This window comes from Anopheles arabiensis, chromosome 2 (assembly GCF_016920715.1).
Source record: "Anopheles arabiensis isolate DONGOLA chromosome 2, AaraD3, whole genome shotgun sequence".
Taxonomy (NCBI): domain Eukaryota; kingdom Metazoa; phylum Arthropoda; class Insecta; order Diptera; family Culicidae; genus Anopheles; species Anopheles arabiensis.
In genome coordinates, this window is record NC_053517.1 from 40,666,531 (window position 1) to 40,690,837 (window position 24,307).

General features: G+C 44.1%; 1 protein-coding gene across 1 annotated transcript in view; it reads left to right on the plus strand.

The window, feature by feature from the left end:
* The window catches only part of LOC120894864 (homeobox protein B-H1-like), a 28,811-nt gene extending 20,081 nt beyond the window's left edge, over positions 1-8,730 (plus strand). The window contains exons 2-4 of the mRNA XM_040297712.1: positions 7,017-7,195; positions 7,340-7,515; positions 7,608-8,730. Of these exons, the coding sequence (XP_040153646.1) occupies positions 7,017-7,195; positions 7,340-7,515; positions 7,608-7,650 (398 nt within the window). The 3' untranslated portion in view covers positions 7,651-8,730. The remainder of the gene's footprint in view (positions 1-7,016; positions 7,196-7,339; positions 7,516-7,607) is intronic.
* Positions 8,731-24,307: the final 15,577 nt, after the last annotated feature.

Here is a 24,307-nt window from a genome sequence, read left to right on the forward strand (position 1 = left end):
CGGTCGAAAAAGACCGCGTCGTACCTTGTGCCACGAGCCGGAGCCGGCGGGCAGCCAGACAGGAAGGTGCAACGAAGTGCTCGCTGGACGGGAGACGGCCGTACGAAGGCTCGTTAAATGTGCCAGTCACGATCTGATTTGAAAATTTGCTTTCTCAAACCACCCCAAACCTTATGGAAAAGAAGCAAACACACGAAAGTACAAACACAACAAAAAAAAACACTCGATCGATAGTTCTACTCGCACCGAGAACACCGTTGACCTGGGCCCAGACATCGACTTTACCCCTTTTTTGCTAAGCGGCAACAGACACGGAACCACGGTGTGCGCGATGGGAAATGGGAAGGGAAGTTTTCCGTGTTTTAAAGCCCCTTACCGTAGACACACACACACACCACCGCGCAAACGTCACTTTGAAAACGAGCGACATTCACGCGATGTTGTCCGATGTTTGTGTGTGTGTGTGTGTGTGGCGGGAAGTATTTCGGCGTGTCATAAAAATAATTACCCTTCACCGACACCGACACCAAGAAGCCCGAACCGTACTTGCACAAGACCGCTGGTTTTGCTCCTGCCTGCCTGGCGCTAATTTTCTTCACTACTCCCCCTTTCGAAAGGGAAAATGCCCACTCATTCTGGGAGCTCAAACGGGAAGAAAAGCCGGTCTCTATGCGCACACACGGGAAGGAAAAGCTTTAGAAGGTACGGGAAAAACACAAGCAACCGGCAGCACCGTTGGACCCTCGTCGGTGTGTTTGTGGAAAGTTCGATTTAATTACAGTGTTAATTGATCATTGTTTGAGGTGCGACCCGGTTATTGTGTGTTGGGTGCTCGCTCATGCCCATGTCCCGTTTTGGGCAGGGCACTGTGTCCGTGTGTGTTGGGCCAGGGAGCTGCCACCGAGTGGTAATTGATTAGCTCTGGAGGGCTGCTGAACGGCGACCAAAAGGAAATATCACCCCATTGTGTTTGGCGCTTTGGAAGGTGCGGTAAATGTGAGTGGGATTTTGAATGCCTATTTTAGGTCACTCGTTTCTGCTAAAAATAGATATTAGTACATTAGGTAATTATTTTAAAATTCTTTTTTACTCTAAGGTCTAAATCCATAAGCAGCAGCAGCAGCAGCAGCAGCTACTAAATCAAACTTTAACTCACAACTCAACGCTAATTAAATGGCTCGGTCCGCTAATAAGTTGGCCTAGTTTCACCGCACCACCCTTCACCTTTTGCAGTGACCGGGAAGGACGGGCGAGACCGAAACCAACGGCCAGGCGACACTTGCGTGCCACTAACAGGATTCTCATCATGTGGGCTGCATGAAATCATTATCCTAATGTGAAGCTTTTGTTCGCAGCACAAACACGCTGAATGTGTGTGTGTGTGGGCGAAGGGGGGCACACTAAACAGGGGACAAGGTAGAAAAAAGCACTATCATTATACGCAGCTCTGGTGGTCCCTCAGGTCCCACCACCGGTTCAGCTTGACGAGTGACAATTTGCCAGTGGCAGTACTGACACGAGGTCGTACACTACCGACTTGGATTCTAACAACAGTAGCTGCAATCGACTGCATCGTTAGCATTAGTCACTACGAATATGTCTGTGTGTGTGTTCTGTGTCTCTATTATAGAAATAATCGAACCCTCGGAACGTTTGTTGGTGGTGAACGGTGTACAGCGGGGAGTACAGTGCTACTACTTACCAATTTGTCGTTCATCATTTGTTTCCATGAGCTTAGGGAAGTTGCCGTACGGTAGGGTCAGGTGAGGTGCCTAACAGACACTGTCTTTCTCTCTCCCTCTCTCTCTTTTGCTACTCCGCCATAATACGGTGTCCATAATTAATTGATTAATTAGAAGCAAAATCGTTAGCGCAGCGGGCACACTACCAGCGCGGAATTGCGTCATCCTTTACGAGTCCTACGGCGGGCGGCTGGAAATTACCGCTCACGACACCAGCTGAACGCAAAGGTAGGCCCGACTGTGGGTCGGCTCCAAACGTGGCCGTTCCGCTCGCTTGACTCACGTTTGTTTGCAAAAAAATACTGCAAATTAGGTGCCGTTCAAGCTGGGCCGTTCAATTATGGTTTTATTGGTGTCAGCAAACTACCAATTTTGGATCGAAGTTGTTTACCGTAAGAAGTATCAGACGCCAGCAGGAGGGAGAAGGGAGCACACGTTAATCATGCCATTTAATTATCGAGCACTTGTCGGTTGTATTTCAACGGTTTTAAAACTTTTATTTCTTAATTGTTCGCCCAAGCGGACAAGCGTTCAAGTGAGCTTAAAATACACATATTGGGTTGATTTTACCTCGCGAATTCGCGCTTACAGTGAACAAAAAATCGGTTCAATCGATAGAATTTCCGCTCGCTAAAGCTCTTCCAACATAGCGCGACAGTAAGACTTCCCGACTCTCCTCACCGAAACATAAAGCATAGCGAACACAAAAGACGACACTCGCAAAGCGCGCTGGAAAGGAACGAACCCAACGCAGCAACACCAGCACCAACACAAAGCGCCATCGCTTCCTTACGTGGGGCGTGGTTTTTTCGGGGGTTGCCAGCAAACAACATCAAAGTCGGCGTCGTCGACCGTTCTCGCTTTCGTTCGCGCTGCCTGCCGGTCCCGCTTTGGCGCTTGCTCCGGCTTGCTTTGGATACATGCCTTCCAACACCCCCCAGCCGCCCGGCCGCTCATGATCACAATTTATCAACCTCTTCTTACGCACCCCGCCGCAGCAGCAGCGCAAGCGCGTTCGTTGCTTTCGTTTCCAACTGTTTTTTTTTTTTTTGCTTTTTTCGGGGGGATGCGTTTTCCTCCCCAACACAGTGTGGCCACTAGGGGGAGAGGAGAGGTGGGGCCGCAAACATTACACAAATACAAACAAGCGAATGATCTTATGCTGGAGTGGGTTTCATTCACGCACGCACACATAGGCGGAACGAAGGGACAGCATTTGTCCGGTCGGTTGTTGTTTGTTTTACTGCGCCGCGCTGGTCGCCGAGTGCGTGTGTTGTTGTGTGCGGCTCTCGGCCGGCCCTTCAACCGTGTTCCGTCACCGTCCATTTGACGCAGTGGCTGGCTGTGTGTGCTCTCACGCGGAACGCCATCGATTCGAGCGCTGTTTCGCCATTACTGTTACTGTCCCTGCGTGTTCGTAGGTTTCGCACGGTTTTCGCACCATCGTCCTGGAGTTGGAAGGTGGTAGTCGAGTGTCTCACTGGGTTGTTAATGCTAGTGCCACTGCTCTAGGGTTTAGGTGTGTTCGTTGAAACTTTGCCTATGCTGTATCTGTTTGCCATCACGTACAAAACATATTTTGTGGCATTCATTCCATCCGGAGCTGTGGAGCTGTGTACTGATCGAACGCCGTTGGAACGCTTAGCAAAACGCTAATACATTCATTTACCTTCGGCACAAGGGTCCCCCACAAAATGGGGCAGGTCTCGCTCGTCAATCCGTCAATAAGTTGGAAGCCCTCTGAAGCTTTAACGCTTTAGCGTGCTTTTCCTATCGAGCGGGATCCAAAACGACCCAACATCATAAACGATGCGCAAACGGTGGCCACACGGTAGGGGCGTTCTTTGTTCCGTGATTTTTACGACCCTACCGGTTTTTACCGGCGCACTGTTCGCTCGGTCTTGGTCACCGTGAGTCACCGTAAGCACCGAAGCCACCGAGGAGGATGGATTGGATTGGAATTGACACCGGAGCTAATTATCGGTGCCATAAAGCAGAGGGCACCATGGTCATGGTTCCCGGGAATTTTAGTGCGATTTTTTATCGTTCTTCCTTCTGTTTTTTTTTCGCCAACACCACCACAATCGACTATAGATTTTCCTGGAAGGGAAAAGCCGCCTCACAGTGCTACTGTTCTTAACTGGCGGGTGCTTTGGTGCTGAATCTGATCGCAACAAGATCCAACAGCGCTCTACGATGCATTTTGTGGGTGAGAAATCATAAACACGAATCGCGCAAAACGCCAACCAACAAGACCGAAGGAGAGAGAGAGAAAAAAAAAAGATCGGAGGGACCTCCGACGAACGAAGGAACGACCGGCCTGCACAGCAGAGTGTCTGTGTGTGTGGGGATTTGGCGGGCATGAGTGGGGACGCCTTTTGACAAGTTTATTGACAAAAACGCCAACTTATGCATCAGCTCTGGTTGATCGCGCCGTTAGCACACCCAGGCAGAGCGCTGCGCAGGCAGATCAAAGAATTAGCCGGTGTGAAGGGTTTAGGGCTTCCCGTTGCACCATCTCCCCCCCCCGTCTCTATGTTGCTCGATGTGCGCGCGTTCGTCTCGCAGTTAATCGGTTCATTTAACGGGAACACAGTGCGGCATCCAGCATGGCAAGGCAATTAACTACCACGGTCACCCGGCCCTTTCTGTTAGCCCCACCCTCTCCCCTCCCAATTCGATGGGGCGACCCGAGTAGAACCTGACTCGCACGCTTCTGAGAAGTGACGATTTGGGACCCCGCGAGAGCCTAATTAGCTGCCTCGCGCTGCTCGGTGCCGGTCAATTTGCGACGGAATCGATTTGAATGCGACTCCAAAGAAACGGGGAGAGGGGAGGGTGTCAAGGGTGACCAATTTCTGCACTTTTATGCAAAGCGGCAAAGATGCAATCGGTACCAAGCCGGTGCAGTTCTTTTCTGCATCGTTTCCATCGTTGCCGCTTGCTCGGTCGCTCGATGCAATTATGCTTTCACCGCGACCCGCCTCATGTTTCCACCCTCACAGCATCCTTGGGTGTGGGTTTGGGTGTTGTTGGCATTATGATGTTGCATCACCCGAACCCGAAACTGTTTGATGCGCGCTCGCACACATTCATCAAAGCGATTTCACAGAGACGGCACACTAAATCATAGTAATGTTTGGTAATTAATGTTACAATTTGTACCGCAAAGTGAGTGTTTTACGTGCCTGGTTGCTTTTCGCACAGCACACACCGACACACAAAACAGTGTCCCAGTCCCATCTGCCGCCTTTCGGGATGGCGGATTTGTTTTGGCACAATCGAGGCAGTTTTGATGCGATTTCTTATTCGCTCTGTCAACTGAAGCACCTCACAAAACGCCCGCTAATGCTCACTAATTACCTGTCACGAATGTCACCGCGCAGATCGCTTCTACAATCTGTCACGGAGAGTGGCAGCGACACTACCTCATACGGTTGACATCTTTATTGCCCAACAGGAATCGGGCGGTTTCTACAGCCACTGGTCGTTGGCCGCCGATCTGGATCCAACTTTTGAAAAGTGAAAGATTTCTAGCGACGGATCCTTTGGCTTTTCCGCTGCGGCGCACTTCAATCCTACCGACGATCATCCGGCCCTGGCCAACACTCTCTGTCTATTCTCTCCCTTTCTTTCTCTGTCTCTTGTAACATTGCCCAGCCGCCAAAATCGTTCTCTTCATTTTAATTTTAATAATTTTATTGCCTCGCGAACGAGACGTTGCCCCAAATGGTCGGGTGGAAATGGATTGAAATAAAACATAACAACGAGCGAGAGGAACCTAAAGAGCACAACCAACGGCAACAGCACAACAAGCACAACAAAAAAGCGCGTCATAATAATAAGCATGTCCGTGGAACATCGCATCCGCCCGGGCACCATGGCACCCCATTAATGAAATAAAAAAAACGGCGCACTACGGACGCTCGGCAGCTTTAGCGGGGAAAAGGGAAGGTTTTCGTGTGTCTTCCCGGTGTTTCCATATCATCCCGGTTTGTGCGCGCCGCCTTTCATATCCGCCGCGCGCGCGGATGTGATCGCGGGCGCATGCAGCAGGCGGCTTGTTTCGGCTAACCAAAGAAACCACCGCGCTGCCGCGTAATATGTTATCATTTAATTTAATATTTCTCCCCCCTGTGGGTATCGGTCGGTGCGAGTGACGACGCTTTTCATGGCGGCGAGCGATCGGGCGGGGGGATTTTTTTCCCTCCCGACCGTTCTTCGGACTTTGGCCAAAAACAAAACAAAAAACCGGGGGCTTTGTTACGTGAAATGCCTGTTTTTCTATATATATGAGTGTCTGGGTCGGTCGAAACCCGTCGATTCGTTTCTCACTCGGATGTTAATTAGTGTCGTTGTCGTTTTGAGGGCTTACGTGTTGGTCGGATGGGTTTGTCTTTTTCTCCCCCCGGTTGGGTTTTGAGGATCGTTTGAGAGATAGTGTTGCTTTTTCGTTTTTTTTTTGTGTGTCTAATCGTTGGGATTTCGAGCAACCGGAAAATGGCTACTGTTTTTTTCAATAATTTTCATTTAGTACAACTCGTGATCGTATACCAGAATGATAATAGTTTGAATGGCTCTATTTGTTTTCCAACCACTCATTAAACCGTCTGGAGACAAAACGTTATGTTTAATCAAAGACCAACAATTATATTTCATTATTTATTACGTACCCTCCATCAAAAGACGCACGAAACGGAGTAACATTTCAACTTTCCAACCTTTCAAAGCTTCAACCTCACCACTAAAACAAAGCAGAAAGTGAGCAATCGGCTGCTTTTGCCAGCTCCGGGCCTTCCAAATCAGGCCCCTCGAATGGCATCTCATTGAGGAGGAAATTAGATCTCAATAAAGTTTTATGCTTTTATAGCAGCACCACCACCGCTAAACAGGAGCAAAAAAAATACATACGAGCCACCAAAAAGGAGGTGCCGCCGCGTACCGAAGCGCCCGGGAGATGATGATGTGTCTGTGGCCTGTAGCCCGTAGACTATCGGTCGGGGGAAGGGCGCTGGGGCCTGAGGGAAGGCGATTATTGCACGTACCGCATAGGGGGAAAAGCGCGCAATGGTAAAGATCAATCGGTCGGATTCGGACACCGTAATCGAACGGTCGGTCGGTCGGTCGGTGTGTTGGCCTTTGATTGAGCCTGCCCGTAGCATTTTGTTGTTTGTCTTCAATTTTAGCGTTGCAATTAACAAATTGTACTAATGTTGCCCTGACCTTTTCTCACTCACTCACTCCGTTTCTCTTTCTCTCCTTTTCTTTCTACAGAACAATCGCATTTAAACCTGTTCGCCAACCGACCGCAGCCAAAGAAGAAAAGGAAATCACGGACGGCGTTCACCAACCATCAGATCTTCGAGCTGGAGAAGCGGTTCCTGTACCAGAAGTACCTGTCACCTTCGGATCGGGACGAGATAGCGGCCGCCCTCGGCCTGTCCAACGCACAGGTAAGTGTGTCATTCGCGTGCAGGCTACCCGGCAACAGTCCCTGTTTCCCCAACGTCCGCAACTTTTTCCCCACTCTGTCAGACCAACATTACAACAGTTTTCACTAACTGCACGCGTACGCTTCCTGCTCCCCCGATTCACAGGTCATCACCTGGTTCCAGAACCGACGGGCCAAGCTGAAGCGCGACATGGAGGAGCTGAAGAAGGACGTCGAGACGGTGAAGGTGCTGTCCGCACACAAAACGTTCCTGGAGAATGTGAACGATATGAACATTCTCAAGAAGAAAATCATGCACGACGACGGTGGCAGCCCACAGAAGTAAGCTTCTTCACGCTCACGCGCTGAATAAAAAAAAACCCCGCGAAACCAACCCAGGAACTTAACCGTAGCAAACTTTTCCTCGCAAACAGCGCATCCTTCCTACATCCCCACGGTCTGGATAGAGTGGCGTAAGTGTGCAAAGGGCTCTACGCACTTTCGCAAGTACGGCAGCGGAGTCGACCGGCTCCCGCTTGTGGCAATATTCGATTTTAAACTGTCTGTTAGTGTGTTGGCCCGCACGTTTTGAATGCTATGGTGTGGCCACCGTCTGTGTTCACCTCACACACCATACGGGAAGGATCCTATCTTCTTGTTCAGTTTTGTACATATAGCGAGTAAATGAATATGTGATGTTTTGATTTTGGGAACGTTCTTTCTGTGTATCTGGCAAGACGCAACGGTGGCAAGACTGCAAATCAGATTTTAGACCTGTACATGCGTAACACTCACGCGTAATTATTTTAGCTAGAGGTAGCGACCGATTCAGCACCGATTCAAAGATGAAGAAAAGTATTACTATTGAACGTAACAAAACCATATTCTATTGGTGGGCGAGCGCCCCTCTTTGTTTGCCGTTTTGTACTGCAGATTAGGTTAGGTTACTGTTGTGTGATAACTGCTCGCGTTGACGCGTTGGAGATGTTTTTTTTAATATGTTTTTTTCTTAAGGTCCTCCGAACGCCAACTCCTGTTTGTTTGTTTTGTATGACCGGCGGGAAGTTTGTGTAAATATGTTTCTCATAGAAGAAGATACAGAACTGGTATGGCAGCGTTCGGTTGGAGTGTAGTATGTGAATGTGTAGAATCATCGCAAGCCCCTTTGTCCGATCGATGTGAACCGAGCTCAACCCAAGGCTGCGTAGCGTATGTAGGTATATTAATTTAAAAGCACTAGCAAAATATGTAGCAGGAAAATCTCACCCAAACGTGTACTACCGATAGCAAAACTTCTCGCAACACATCCTCAGCTTCTGTAAGGCCCAGTGTATTTCGTGATTGTAAAGTTTATAGACGTAAGAAAGGCTGCTAGCTGTACACGTAAACCCCAGCTAGGATCTAGCAAACGACCGTCTCGCCCGTCACTGAAGTAAAACTGTGACCAACGAAACCTTCGTAACCCATGTGCAAGAGCGTACAGACGAATTGGAAAAGAAAACATCAAGAAATACATGAAAATGAACACTCAGAGTTGATATGACTCTAAAACTTAAACGGTGTGTACTGTTTCGATTTCCTCGTGTCGTTTGGCACATTTCATCCTCCGGTGGGAATACAGCGGTAAGTGACGAACGTGTTGTGCGTGTGTGTATGAAAGAAATGAAAGAACACAGGAAGGAAAAGTAATGACGTGTTGACAAACGTAGGTCACAAGCCGCATGTTCGACCGCAGTGGTTGAAATTGGAAGTTCATTTGCTTCAGATTGTTACATTTATTGCTGACAGTGGTTTTTGAAGCACCGACAGTGATCGTTATTTGATAAACTGTCTTGTGAGTTGTGATAATGGATGTGACGGCAGAATGATGATGCCCAAAGGATTTCGAAGTGCATTCTATTTTCAGTGGAAAGTGTTTACGACCCGACGAAACAATCATCACCCTCGAAACAATTAGAGCACATTCACAAGCTAAATGTTTAATGACGATTTAATTGTACACATTTATCAGGATGTTGCTGCTTTTTTTAATATGTTTGGTATGGCCTTCATGAAAACTTATATTTGTATCATACATCAAAATAATGCATGCTTTGTTTGAAACAATCGACAACCATTATAATATTTTGGCTAAAAAATGATATTATTTCTGAACACAAAATTATTTCATATGATTCTTAAATTCTAGTTCAACATTTTTTTAGCATTCCATGTTACTAATTTTGTTGCTTCTCAAAAAGTAGCATTGTACAACTTGTTTCAGCCTGCTATGCTAATGGCAGATAAGCTTATTAGTCATTCGGATGAATTATAAATACTATGAACGCTAATCAGGTGGATTTTTTATTAAGAAATATGAAGCACAACTATCCTTTGCAAATCAGTACTTAATTCAAACAAATATTCAGATAGTAGTCTTCAGATTCACAATGCATCACATTAGCGATCAAGCATATATACAAATACAAGATATAGAACATTATTCGAATGGCATTGTTTTAATATCACTCGAAACTCTTATATATGCTTGTTATGCTAGTTATGCTTCGAATAATCCATGATTGAAAAGTTGATGCATGCATTGAAGAAGATTAATTCATCAGAAAATTTGGTACAACCCGTCGGTATGTTACAAACGTTGTGTGATAGAAACTGATGAGAAAGTGACTGATGAACTCTATGAGCCTCATGTATAAGAATAGTTTTTTTTTATATTTTCTATGTTGAACTCATACTTCAGTTTTATATTTTCATTGGATAATTCGACATTCGAAGTATTATTTAATTTTCACTGGGGTTTAAACACAGTCCTTCATTCATTATACTTCGTTATTTGAATTTAACTCTTTCAAAAAATTAGTTCATTATTTTACATTCATAAATTTCAACAGTTTTTTTTTACAATTCAACTTTATCTCTTCTTCTTCTTCTTTTGGCTCAACAACCGTTGTCGGTCAAGGCCTGCCTGTACCCACTAGTGAAGTGAGCTTGGCTTTCAGTGACTTATTGATCTCCCCATAGCAGGATAGTCAGTCCTACATATGGTGACACGGTCCATTTAGGGCTTGAAACCATGACGGGCATGTTATTAAGTCGTACGAGTTGACGACTGTACTACCAGACCGGTCCTAATCATCGGCACCGGCATTGTATGATCACTTCATAATTTATACATTATTTATTTATTTTATTTTATTTATTTATTTCATATATAAACCGACGGACCATCGTGTCTAATCGGCAACCTTATAATTAAATTAAGGAGCATATAAATAAACATCTAGTTATAAGCAAACATTACATGTGACGTAGACGCAATTTCTCCTTGAACGTGGAAGTAGACATACTAAAATCGAACAAATCTAACACTTCATTGAACTCGAGGGACATACGTATAATAGGGTGTCCCTGGCTATGGTTGTTGCGGGTACGCGGTACACGGAGATGGAAGTTGGATCTAAGAATCCGACAGGGAGCGAACAAATTGATGCTGGCTAGTAATGCCGGGGAATCGATCTCTCCGTTAAGGAGCCGAAATATGAAAAGGCATTGGGCGTTTTTACGTCGAGAGCAGAGTGGTTCAAGTCCGAGAAGCAGACACCGCTGATGGTAGGTGGGCCGAGCGTGGTGGGATTGCCATGGAAGGAGTCGAACCGCGTACCTGGTGAGTCTCCGTTGAATGGCTTCGAGGCGATTGATGTCACCAACGCCAAGCGGGCACCAGATCGGACAGCAGTACTCCAGGCACGACCTTACGATGGCACAGAAGATCGACTTGACGCACATGGGATCGGTAAACTCGCTACAGGTCCGCGTAATTAAACCAAGTAGCTGATTTCCCTTCGCAACAACGCTATCAATGTGAGGGCGAAATGACATCTTCTGATCGAGTAGCACCCCCAGATCACGGATACATGTCGTGCGAGCCAAAGCCGTGTTGAGCATAGTGTATGTAAACGTGATGGGGTGACGGGCTCTGCTAAATGATATACACTGGCATTTATCAGCACACACTTGGAGAGCGTTTCTGCTGCACCAGCTATCCAGATTCTCAAGGATCGTTTGAAGGCGTACACAGTCACTGTCGTTTCTAACTGGAGCGAATATTTTTACATCGTCGGCGTACATTAGGTGTTGGCCTGGCGGTAAAACGAAAGATAGATCATTTATATAGATGAGGAAGAGTAGCGGTCCCAAATTACTCCCTTGAGGCACACCGGAGGAGCTGGTGAAAGAGTGAGAACGATGAGATCCTATACTTATGTAGTACGAACGACCAGTTAAATATGAACGCAGCCAGGTGATGTGCCAGTCGAGGAAACCGAGTTTTTTAGCTTCGAAAGTAGAATATCATGAGAAATACTATCGAACGCAGCCCTGAAGTCGATATATACTGCATCAACTTGAGTACCACGATCCATGTTGTCGAAGCAGTAGCCAACAAATTCAGCAAGATTTGTGGTGGAAGATCTCCTTGGGAGAAATCCATGCTGACTAGGGCTCATATAGTTTTGAACTGCTGTGAGTAGCGGATTGTATAGAATGAGCTCAAACACCTTTGCACAAGCGCATAGGGATACAATGCCACGATAATTACTAGCATGAAGTCGACTGCCTTTTTTATGGATAGGAATCATTCGCGCGTGTTTCCAGGACTCAGGATACGTGCCACGCATAAGGGAATCATTAAATATTTTGGCAAGAATGGGTGCGAGTGATTGACGGCAGTGCTTCAATATGTATGCGGGAATATTGTCAGGTCCAGATGATGTAGATGGTTTTATATCGTTGAGTGTGCGCGCAATTAATGCTTCGTCAATTGTGGGTATAATAAAATCGATAGCATCCGATGGAGTATTGCGGGTGGCCTCTGCTAGTGTGTTAGGATTGTGAACAGGAAGGGTGAATGCATCAGCGAAACGATTGGCGAGAGTGTTGCAAATATCGGATGTATCGATACTAGTTTGGCCATTGTAGCTCATTGACGGAGGGATACTTCTTATATTGCGCCGTTTGTTCCAGAAGCTCCAGAACCGTGTCGGCTTGGAAAATAGCTGCCTTTCAGTACGGCGAATGAAGGAGCGGTAGAGCACACGATTATGTCGACGATAATTGTTCAGTGCATCGAAAAAAATTCTCCTATGCAGCGATGATCTCGTTCTACTGTAATCCGCGTAGGCTTTTGATTTTATTTTTTTCAACCGTCTTAAAGATGCATTAGACCAATCGGGGCCAGGCTTTCGTTGAGCAACAGGAACGCAGGAATTAATCGCTGAGCGCATAAAAACGCTAAAGCAATCGGTGGCTTCGTCGATAGTGGAAAAGTTGGAGCAGTCAAAATTACGGTCAAACGACACAATAAGGGCATTCATACGTTCCACATTCGTTTTGAAGAAATTTCTATTGACTGTACTGCGAGTGTGACTGTTGGTGGTGTGGGATAGTTGTACGGGATAATAAATCATCATATCCAATGAAGGATGATGAAAGTCCTCACTGAGAAGTGGAATACTACAGTGTGTTACGTATGGGAGGAAGTTCTCTAGAGCCGAAGTACCATTCACAGAGTGCAGAGGTGTGATTGAGTCGCACAAAATATTGGTTGCGGCAAGGTTTGCGAAGACCAGATCCAATTGACGCCCAGATTGATTTGCAATACCACTCAACTGAAATAATCCGGTACTATGCAACCCATCAACGAAATCGGTATTAGCCACGGAATTGCATAAAGGCGCATAATGCATGACAGAATAACATGGAGAGCAATCGGTGGCTTCTGATGTATTAGTCAGCTCCCATCTGATATCAGGTTTATTGAAATCTCCGAAGACGTATAATAAATCGCTCTCTTTGATGCGGCTTGAAATTTCACGTACACTATCATGTAAAGCGTTCATCACTGCGGGGTCATTCGCATGACTAGGCGGAATGTAAACAACGCCGATGTAAACAGAGACACCTGGCAGCAATGTTTTGATCCAAAGTTGTTCCAGTATGGTATTAGGCGATGCGATTTCACATGTCGGTATTGAAGAGGAACTTGCAATTAAAACACCCCCACCGCGTGAGAGGGCACTGTTGGAAAGATTCCTATCGCACCTGTAGATATGATAATGATCGTCAGTGAGGAGCGAGGAAGGTATTGACTGAGTAAGCCAAGTCTCGGTAAGAATGATAAAATCATATTCTGATTCTGATAGCGCCAGGCGAAGATTTGTAGTTTTCGTTCGTAGACCACGTACATTTTGGTAGTAGATAGAGAGACTGGGATGAGCTGAACGAGGTGCATCGCCGGATGCGGTGCAAGATTGCTATTCATCCGACGGGCCAGCGTCAGCAGATTCATCAGTCCGTTTAGCGTTTCGCTTCGGTCGTTTTTTAGGAGCGGCTAAGCATTCGGGAGGTGACCTAGTAGGTGTGGTAGTAACAAGCATTCGCTCATTAAGGTCAAGATGTGGTTCGTTTGTAAACAAAGCTGCGTCTGTAGTGGTCATGGCAGGTGAGGAAATCGTAACGGGCTGTGCGAGCGTATCTGTTGTAGTAGTTGGCATCGCGGCACTCCCTCCAGAATGTGAGAGAGGATTATGATAAGTGTCGGTAGCGGGAGTAACGTTTTGATCGAGCATCGAATTTGTTTCAGTTGTTGCACAGGTATTAGTGTTATAATTATTGGTCCGATAGTCACGGAACTCTCGGTAGGTAAGAGCAGAGGGCCATGTGTTAGGTGAGAGAGCCTTGTTGCGTAAAGTGGCTGGTATGCCCACCTTAAATGAGATAAATGAGAGTGTACTAGTGTCGGCACCAAGCTTCGTCAAACGGTGTACAAACACATCCCGCTTATCGAGTGCTAGCCGTACTTGTACCATGAGAGAAATCTGCTCAGTGGTAACCGATGGGGAGAAACGCGTAAAGAATAGCCACATTCGCGTATCGGTGTGTGGGATGGTGTCTAGTGTGTCAGAATCGAGCGGCGATCCCGATCCTCTGAGTAGTGGTGTTTGCGGGTTGTAAACTGGTGGCATATTGGTGAAGGATGACGGTTCGTTCGCACTCACACTAAGAGAAGCGGCTAATGATGGATACTGTTGTAGTGTGGGTGTAATAGTACCGGGGATATTTTTGACCACTGAATTAAACAATTTAGGCGCTGAATTGTGATGAATGGGCCGTTGAGACGGTAAATCGGTGGCGGCATGCGTCGATCGCAAGCAGGAACGGATCTCCGCCTTTAAAACTTCCAGAAGCTCTAACTTAATAGCTGTGGTATGCTGTGACAGCTCACTACGGAGGCCCGCTTTAAGGTCGGCTATGCTGGACAGTAGGTCGACAGAAGTGTGAGTGTACGGGGTGGATGACCTCAACACGGCCGTACGCGGATCCTTGTGAAACTTTACACAGGCTTTACAGGCCCAAAAAAGTTGTGCACAGGACTCTATAGTAGCGGAAAGTTCCTCAGAAAGTCCGCTGCATGAGAAGTGAAACTCAGAGTTGCACCAACCCTGGCATTTCACAATGCGATCAGCAGCTACGATGTCGTTAGCGCAGGCGGAACAAATACCAGCCATTGCTTTGTGGATGAGCGATTGATTGTGATGTTGAAGCGACGTAATGATTGTGGGCCGGAAAACGTTTCCAGGTGATTGACGGTGAATAATCCAGTTGTTAAACAAAACCAGGCAATGAAGTCACCTACACCAGCAACAAGTTCAGCAAAGATACAGGTTTTCTCGGAATAATATTGAAAATAGTCGGAGCGCAGAGAATCTTCGACCAGTCACAGTGACGTTTGGAGTGAGAGTGTCTGCGTTGTTATTACGCAGACGGATAATCAGCCCTTGATACGGGGAACGGTCCATACAAGAGCAGAACGCAAAGACATTATCAAGTATTCGTTAATGTTGTTGTTAAATGTTGTTGTACAAGTGTTAATGAACAATAGCTAAATAGAACATTAGGAAGAATTATGAAAGTATTAAGAATTTTGACTGTTACGTTAAACAACATCAAACATTAAAACATTAAAAGCAACCGGTTTAAAAGCAATGGTTCATGTCCAATGAGAGTAATTTTCCTTTTTAAGATCGTAGGCTGAAATTTCAGCCCATCAACTTTGTGCATTGTTTAGCAGTTTTAGAGAAGCTATCAAAATGGGTATAATGTACAGGTGCGCTTATCTCAAGGTGTATGCATTTAGAAGGTTGATTTTTATCGTTTCTGCTTCTGAATGAAGATTTTATAATTCTGTTTGAGCCAAAGTTTTCATCTGTCCTGTCGTTCAAATTTGTTTATAATAAAACATGCGACAACCTGGTCTACATTCCTTTTGATTCTAGATTCCACCACCTGATCTCTATAATGCATCTTGGGATAAATGAAAACACGACCTTGTGTTGCATTTTTTTGAGCAGGTACTCGAATCTAATTTTAGCTTTAAGGCTGAAATAATATAGGATGTAAATCGCAGACTAGTTTTGGAGGTGTTGGTTTTGTAAGCTTTAAAAACCCGTTTCGATCGTTTTGTACCTATAAGAATGTTTAGATATCAAGATAATCTTACATATCATGTGGTTAGAATTATTGTCCAAACAAATTTTATAGTCTATTTTATTAAAGTTTTAATTAATTGACCATCGCACGGATTGAAAAGGCTAAAATCTCTCAAAAGATCCTTATAGTTAGTGAAATTAACAAACCAACATAGTTTACACAATGTGTGTCGCTGTGAAAGTAGATTTGTTTTAGATTGATGTATTACTTCAGTCCCCCTTAATGGAAGCTGGAAATTAGGAGAGCTTTCTCAAGTCGTTTCTAATTTACCGCTTGCTAGAGCTTTTAAAAAATCGAGACGCTTTTATTACAATTGAGTTGCATGATAAACCTGGCCTGGTTTATTCGTTTATGTACTATTACAACGCCAAGAGTATTTCAATTTCCATCCGAAGCGTTCTACCCAGCTCCCTTCACAACTAGAATATAGCAAAATTGTTTCTGATAGTGATATCAAATCCCTAAACCAGGTAACCATATGCCCCCTTAATGAGAACGGGTTCAAGCTGCTCTTCCCAATAGAGTTAATTTCACCCCGTTTATCCAATCAGTTGCCCGGTTATGATCTCAATTAACTTCAATCACATCAAGTCGCTTAGGGATGTGCACGCTATGGGTAGGCGGGTATCGAGGTATCAAATATCCTGAGACACTGTCCAGCTGACGAACGAGCCGGGCGGCCATTTAAGCATCATTTTCTCGCCACCGAGCAGCCCTTTTTCGTGGCTCGGGTTCCATTCTCTGCCTACCGCCTTGATTGGGTGGCCCCGCGCGTGAGAGTCGCTGCTGCGAGGAAAACTCCCAAATAATGATGGGTTAGCTTATTATCCTACCCAATGAGCGCACCATCAAGCTTGCAGCTGTTCGGTTGCCACCGCGGAAAACCAAAACCCCGTCGAAACGCCGAAAGAAATCATCCCCGACTGCGGGGACGAATGCCACCCGGTGCGACAACGTATCCACGCTGTCGGTGATGATGGGGAGGATGATATTTGAAAACAAAACCACAGTCCCAGCCAGCCCAGGGAGGAGATTATGATGGCTTTATTAAATAATTGAGTAGAAGCGCTCTGGCCGCAACGTTCTTGCGGGGCAGCGTTTTTAAACTTACCCTTTTTCACCGGTTTCTTTAAAAAATACACGGCGGTATGGTCTCCAACGGTGAATGTTTTTCGTTGTTTGTTAGGCATCCCTGGGTGAAGGGTAGATGTGCCCCGTGAGACCACACGCGGTCCGGCTCGGGCTCGGCCGGGTGACGTGCGAAGCGAGAGACCGAAACACGAAAAGCGAGAAATTATCAAATTTAATAACAATTCGTTACACACGATTCGTTGGCATTTCGAAGCTCCAGCGGGAAAGCGTTGCACTGCGCGGGAAGGTGTTACAACCGAGCAAAAGTGGCCGTATCTTAACCCAAGGTGCTATTAGTCGTTTGTTAATCGAAACGCCCTTGAGCAGCCAAACTGGAGGACCCAACACTCAGTGGGCCACCGTTGGAACCGATGCTGCCTAGTTCACGACAACAAAAACAACAACAACGGAACGTATCCTTCTCCGGGAGGGTAAGAGAAAGCAGTAACAACCGGAAAAGTGGTTATCAAGGCGCGCCCAAAAACCGGGGGAATCGAGCCAGCTGGTGGATGACCGTCGAATATATTAAAATACGCCAACGGAAAGAATACGAATGAAATCGTATCATCCTGATCGTTCAATTCATTCGTACAATTCAAATGATTGAGCCGAGCAAACTGCTGTACCGACCCATCCAATGGGAACGCACCGAGGCAGGCAGGCAAATTGTATTTACGTGCCCGTTTCGATTGTGGCACGGCTGCGGAATCGATTCAAAATGGTGTTTGTATGTTTTCCTTTCAGGACCCCGTAGGTTTTCTTTATCAAGAAGCAGTTAAAAAAGAGAATAACACGGCAGCTCGAAAAAGGGCGTTTTGGTAATTGGAAAACGAACGGAATTCTAAAAACACATCACCGCAAACGCTCTTGTGGCATTGGATGGATGTTTGTAGATTAAGCGACCTTGGTTGTTTGGTTTGGCTTGTCTGAGGAAAAAAGGGGTTTATTAACGCTCAGTTTACACAAATAAGGGTGGTTTTATTACATTCTGTTCCAGATGCTTTTCCCATGTGTGTGACATCGTTTAAAAGAAAACACAGATAGCAGTTCAATCCCACAGTGAACGGCAGCCAATCGTAAAAATAATCATCGTATGGGTTTCTGCGGTCATGGGGATAGGGAGATGTTTGGGTCGAAAAATTAATTACAATAATATACCCATCTGCTAAGTGTTGTTTCGATTGCAATGGAAAGGAAAGTATAATTGCTTCATTATGCCAAAGAATGGCAGTAATGTTTCATTTCACGTTAGGGACATTACGAAACAATGTAGTGGAAAAAGATGTTATGATAATTTATTGCATTTGCATATCAAATTTGCATTGCTGGCAAGTGGCCAGCCGTCTGGAGACAAATTCTTTAACAAAGTGAGGTGAAAATGGTTGACTTTATAATTTGGGCGATATCAGCTAAATTGTGACGGATAGAGTCATCTTGTTGATTTCATTTCGATTACTGAATTTGAGAACTAAATTAAGTTTGAGTTCCGAACCAAACTGCTAGGAGAATGTTAACACAAAAATGTTAATAATATTGATGGTCTATTTTGTCTGGCTGCATCAATACTCTGACTCAATTATTGGGACTCAATTACTTCGTCAAATTTTAAATTCTTTTTCGACTTTCATTGGGCAAAAAACTATACCCAGTCGTATATGTGGAGAAACGTTTCGAATGAGAGAATCATTCAGGTTGTATGAACCGGCCTGAGTATTAGTAAAGCATTTCACAATTATTAGCCTATCCTAGAAAATCCTGCATCGTAAAAGCGTTGTCGGTCAACGTAAATACTCGTTCCGACGAAGTATACCCTCAATAGAGCTCTATTATTTCTATTCGAGCCTTGTGAAATATGGTCCGCACAAAGCAAACAATGTAGACGAGACAAAACGATGTTTGGTCCCAAGCCTTGAATGCAAATTTCTTGGTCGCAAAATTCTTGGTCGGAAAAGACTTGGTCGCAAAATTCTTGGTCGCAGAATTATTTATACATCACAAGCCACGAAAAGAAATAACATTGTCCAATGGAGGGTTAGCTGAAGCATATTAATAGAGTCGAGGCTTTGAGTGTTTTTAGTTATAGGGGCCTTCACACATAATCAAAAATAGTAAAAATAGTAGCAAAATACACACAAATCTGGTATCAAGTTGATTTCAATTGGAAGTTATGTTACTAAAAAATGAACTCAACTTCCAGTTTGGAATCAATCTTCCAATCGCAGGAATTCTGTTGCAGTGTTGTTTTGTTTCCTCACAATTTCTCAAACTAAACCTTGCTGCTCTGCAAATAAAACAATAGACGTGACCATCGCATCCTAAAAATAAATCAAGCGACGAAGCGTACAACGAATTGATTTATTTATTTGCTAAATCAATATCAATCACACCACTTGCCTCTAAGGCTGGATTACTTTACTGTTGCAGTACAAGGATGACCAGATTATCTTTTATTTTTGCGTTTGTTTCAGACGGTACAAAAAACAAACACAACAGCAACAAAGTGTACCGCTTCACCCCAAACCGGGAGTTCCGGGGAAAACAGCAGTAGCTCTGGCGTGATTTCCGGCCAGGCACTGCAGCTCACCATAAATAAAGACAAACTGCCTTTTAAACACCGTTCTAGTCACACGATTTGTTATGTAGATGCGATTATTTATGGACTCCCCGTTGGGAGTTTGGTGCACGTGATGAAGAACGCAACGGCCCTTGCCTCGTCGCTTCGAATGGTCGAAAACGAGGGATACGACCCAGTCAGAAAAGGTACCTAGAGATTGCTTGGTTTAATGAAAATGAACTCTCTTTAAGCAGCAGTGCAGCATTTTCTTACAACGGCCACAAGCAGCCAATCTTGGCATGTGGCCAATCGCCACCGGACTAGGTCACAAATTAGCGGTATTGGCGTTTGGGAAGAAAGAGAACACACGTCAGGAAGGGACAATCGCAAGAAAAGCAAGAAAATGTGCTCTTAATTAATTCGTACACCTCTGCATTATATTACAATCAGCAGTGTTGCACCTTTTCCTCCCTCACTTGCGCCACCCACCGAGGGCCACGTGTCTTACGTGGTGCGTGCAGCAGGACGTGCTCTTGAGTTTGGAGGTTTGGTCCCTTGTTAACTGAACAGTTTCTGATACATGGTGCGCGGTTGCTTTGAGCACAGCAGCAAAAAACTACAGCATATAATAACGATAACAACATCATGCTGACTACCTTGTTTGCTGTGAAACCGTTCGCTGAAGGAAACCGAATACGGGTTCGTGGATGATGACGGATGTCTTATTATTAAAAATTCAAACTACACCTTGCTGGCCCCTCCCGAATAGTACAAGACGCACGACCGCACAGTCTTGCAAAATGCTTGGGACGATCGAAACCTCCTTTTTGTGGCTGCGTTTTGCTGCTGGAGTTTTTATCCTCACCACCTTGAATCAAGAATGTAGCGAAAGAAAGAAATGTATATGGGAACTAACCATACTACCGGGCGGCACGGACATACAAAAAAGGGGGAAAGCACCTGTGCCGCTTTGTTTGCTGCTTCGTTAAATATGTAAAATATTGACTGAGTACATGTAATATCGGTATTAATTTTATGTTGATTTAGCACAGTTTTTTCTTCGCTTGATTTTTCCCTGAGCACTCGCATGGAAGCTCCTACCAACAGCAAGAGTGGTATGGTAGAGTATTCAATTCCAATTAGTAAATCGATATTTGCCGCCCCATGCTACTTCATTACCCCCTTCATTAGCAGTACCCAGGTACCGGTGTACGAATAATTCATTTTAATGAAGTTTCTTCGAGACGAAGCACCACTCTAGCTGGCAGGATTTGGGAAGTAACTGGGGCATGGAGATAGGATTGCATGTGCTATGCCATCGTTAAAGCTACTAACTACTGACAACGTGGAACCGAAAACAGATTGGATGGCGTGAGGCAACTGTGTGTTTGAATATGTGTGTATGTGTGTGTGTACCTGTGTAATGCTGGATTGAGAATCGGTAGTCGTCGTCACACGTGAAAATCCAATGACGACTTGACAGCTGTCAAGCACGGCAAACAGACCGTTGGGGGCCGTTTTGGGGTCCGATTTGGGTGGCGAGCACACTGCGTGAACCACTCACCGACAGACTCGGACATTTAATTAATGTGGTACGATTGATGGTATTTGCCGGTGGCAGAATATCGGTATGTTTAAGTGTAATTAGGAATCTGGTTACACAGACACATGCTGGCAGCACTTAGCGTTATATTGTGTTCGACTTTGATAGATCAACTTTGAAAGGGCAACGATTCCAAACGAGTTTTTCATAGAATTTATCAAATAATTGTCTCAAAAAACTATGCCTCACATTAAACATTCATTATTGGAAATAAAAAAACGGTTCCGATCAACATGAAATTACCGGAAGAACAATAATCGTGCTTGGAAAGTGTTTATTCCTCCAATAATTAAAGATTTCTTTCGCCCTTTCATGCGATGTGCATTTAAAAACCAAACATGAAAGTCGGACATGCAGCAAATCTCAATTTAGGCTCCCTTTTTAGCCGTGACTCGGTCGCTTTTCATCTCGATTGGCTAATTGCTAAAAATATATTTAATATCGCTTCCGAACCGACCAGCCGCTCCGCACCCCACTCCGCTCCGTACCGTGCTGCAACGAAACAAGCTCCCAGCATGTCGATCGATCGATAAAATCGCTGAAAACATCAAATCCATCGTCTATTTGTGCTTTCCCTTCCGCAAAACCGATCAGCTCGGTGGCCAACGCTACGTACCGGATCGCCACCGTCGATCGTTCGTAATTGCCTTCGTTTAGCCATGATCGTTTGCGCGATGATGATCAGCGAATCATTGGAGGAGCCGATGATCTCGACATCGTAGGATGTCGGCGATATTAGAGAGGAAATTCGACAAATAGCGCCGTACCGAACCGGTAACACCCGGTGCACCAGACGGTGGCATACTCTAGTCGGCAGCATATTTGTGATGGATCGGTCTGCAACGGTTTGCAATGGAAAACCGATTTACAGCGACCAGCTTGCCGGACTGCCGGTGTAAGCCGACTGTTCGATTAGCAGCAATAGCAAGTGTTTGTGCGCACCGTCCAGCGCTGGATCGTTAATTAAAGATTTCAATCTTAATTATTTGTATTTTTACTTTTTATTTCCATTCCGTGTGTGTGCCTATATATATAGGGAATGGTGCAACAAGTTGAAGAGCAATAGGAATCGACTACCGTTGTAACGTATCAACTAATAATGCTTTCTCTGTTATTTGTTAATAGGAAATATGTTAACGGCTATGTTTTCTATTAGTTGCAACTTTGATAAAAAATAACACAAGAATTTCTGTTTGTTTTATTATTATCAGATATATAGAAATATTATCCTTTAAGATTCATCTGTTCACTATCAAATCGAACATCATTTTTGCTGTTTCGTGTAGCTTAAATAATTGATCTTATTTTTCTAAAATTCATAATGCTTATATGTCCAGGACAGGATACCATCACCAGTTGTCTGCATTTGCATTATACTTCAAAATCTGGATTCCTGTATATTCTTTCAAGATTTTAAACGAATACAAGCAGGATAGAAACTCAAACCAATTTGTTGAGAAACATAAGGCTCAAGCTAGTGACATGACTTTCATACACGGATCTCAAACTGATTGCGATTACGTGGAATATTTTCGATGGTGGGTCCTATAATCACAAGGTGAGCAAGGCTGCGACAAATAAACATAGACAAATCAAAAGCCTTGAATTGCTATGAAGTGCTAGTTCCAAAGAACAAGTATGATTGCTGACTAATCTAGGTATAAGCAGTTTCGTCAGCTGGTGGTGTTGGGAGGCTATACAAAAATAATGCTCTAATGCAATTTAGTGCCGCTTATATTTGCTTCTCTTATACAAACTTTTTTCTTCATCTCTCAGTCAAGATTTTCTCAGAAAGATAACAAAAACTGTGATAAGATATGCTATTCTGTTTTTACTAGAGTATTACAGAAATGAGAAATAGAGGGAGCTTATAAATTGATGAGATGAGTTTTCATGATTCAAGCCATTACTATTTACCAATTGAAAACATTCCTTTAAGAGAAATGAGACAGGAAATAATACATGCTTGTTCATCAATAAGCAAATCTTTGTATTTTAATCTGTAATGAAAATATTTGGAATTACAATATTTGCAATCTAAAACAATATTATGTGTTTTTATAACAAACGTTTTCTATTCAGACCGTAGATCCTTTGTCGCTATGCTTAACATAGACAGTTTAAATGGTAATAAACGCTACCATCAATGTTGATTGAGTAAAGAAGTAAAAACGAAATATAATCATGCACTAAAAATATGAATACATCAGCCAAATCCAATCTAAATCGCTGGGCTGCAAATTGAAAACATCATTGTTGCAAAACTCCAAAATTTCATCAATAAAAGATACTGCGAAAAAGCAATTTATTCATGTACTTACCGTTTTGCACGTGGAAATCCTACACAAGAACGACGTTAGTTTTTGCATGTCTGTGTTATTGTTCCTAAATGATCCATTCATTCAGAATTGAGTGATTTGAGCTGTAATAAAAAAAGCAAAAATCGTAATTGAAAAATGTTAATCATATTCAATTTCCAAATCTTCCGCAAAAACGAAAAACTACAATCCAAATATGACAGAGCGCTAGAAAAAAACCTGCTTAACAGATGATCGTTAACTAACTTGCTTCACCTCATTACTTGTGATGGTTACTTCATCAAAATCACAAACGGCACTTATCACATTTTATTGAATTTAAAATTTGACAAAAAAAACAAAATTCGACACATTTTGATTTCATTCTCCCAGAAAAAGTGCTTCCTTCAAATGTTGTTGCCAGAATTCTACCTCGGAACCCCTTCATGTGTTGCATGCGGGTTCACCTTTTTGTGTTGGATGCTGACAGTCAACCCCTAAATGTTTTTTTTACACAGGGATATGGCCGTACCCTATAGAAACACCCCGCAGTAGAAAGCGAAGTGATTTATTTGTTTGTTTGATTGTTTAATTAGTTTGTACTGTAGATTTTGGTTCACGGATATGAACAACAAAATTGATTACGGATGAGCGTATCCGATTGAACGAAACGAATTAGGCGTAGCGACAATCAAACCTTTTTTTTTCTAGTTCATGAATTTTCTAGTGAATTTCTCGAATTGAAAACATGTTCTTCAATTATAAGTATTGTATTTTAAGTATTGGTTCTTGGATGGTTAGGAAATGTTGAAACCAGATAATCAGAACATAGTAAAATGATGCAGAAGCAGGAAATAGCTATCATATAATAAAAGAAAGTGGAAATATTCGCAAATTAAAAGCATACTGGAATGTTCGATGTTTGAGAAAAGTTTCGGTTTCAAGGCCTCACCGATACATTCACTGCCTGACTATCCAATTCAATCATCTGGTTATTCAGTG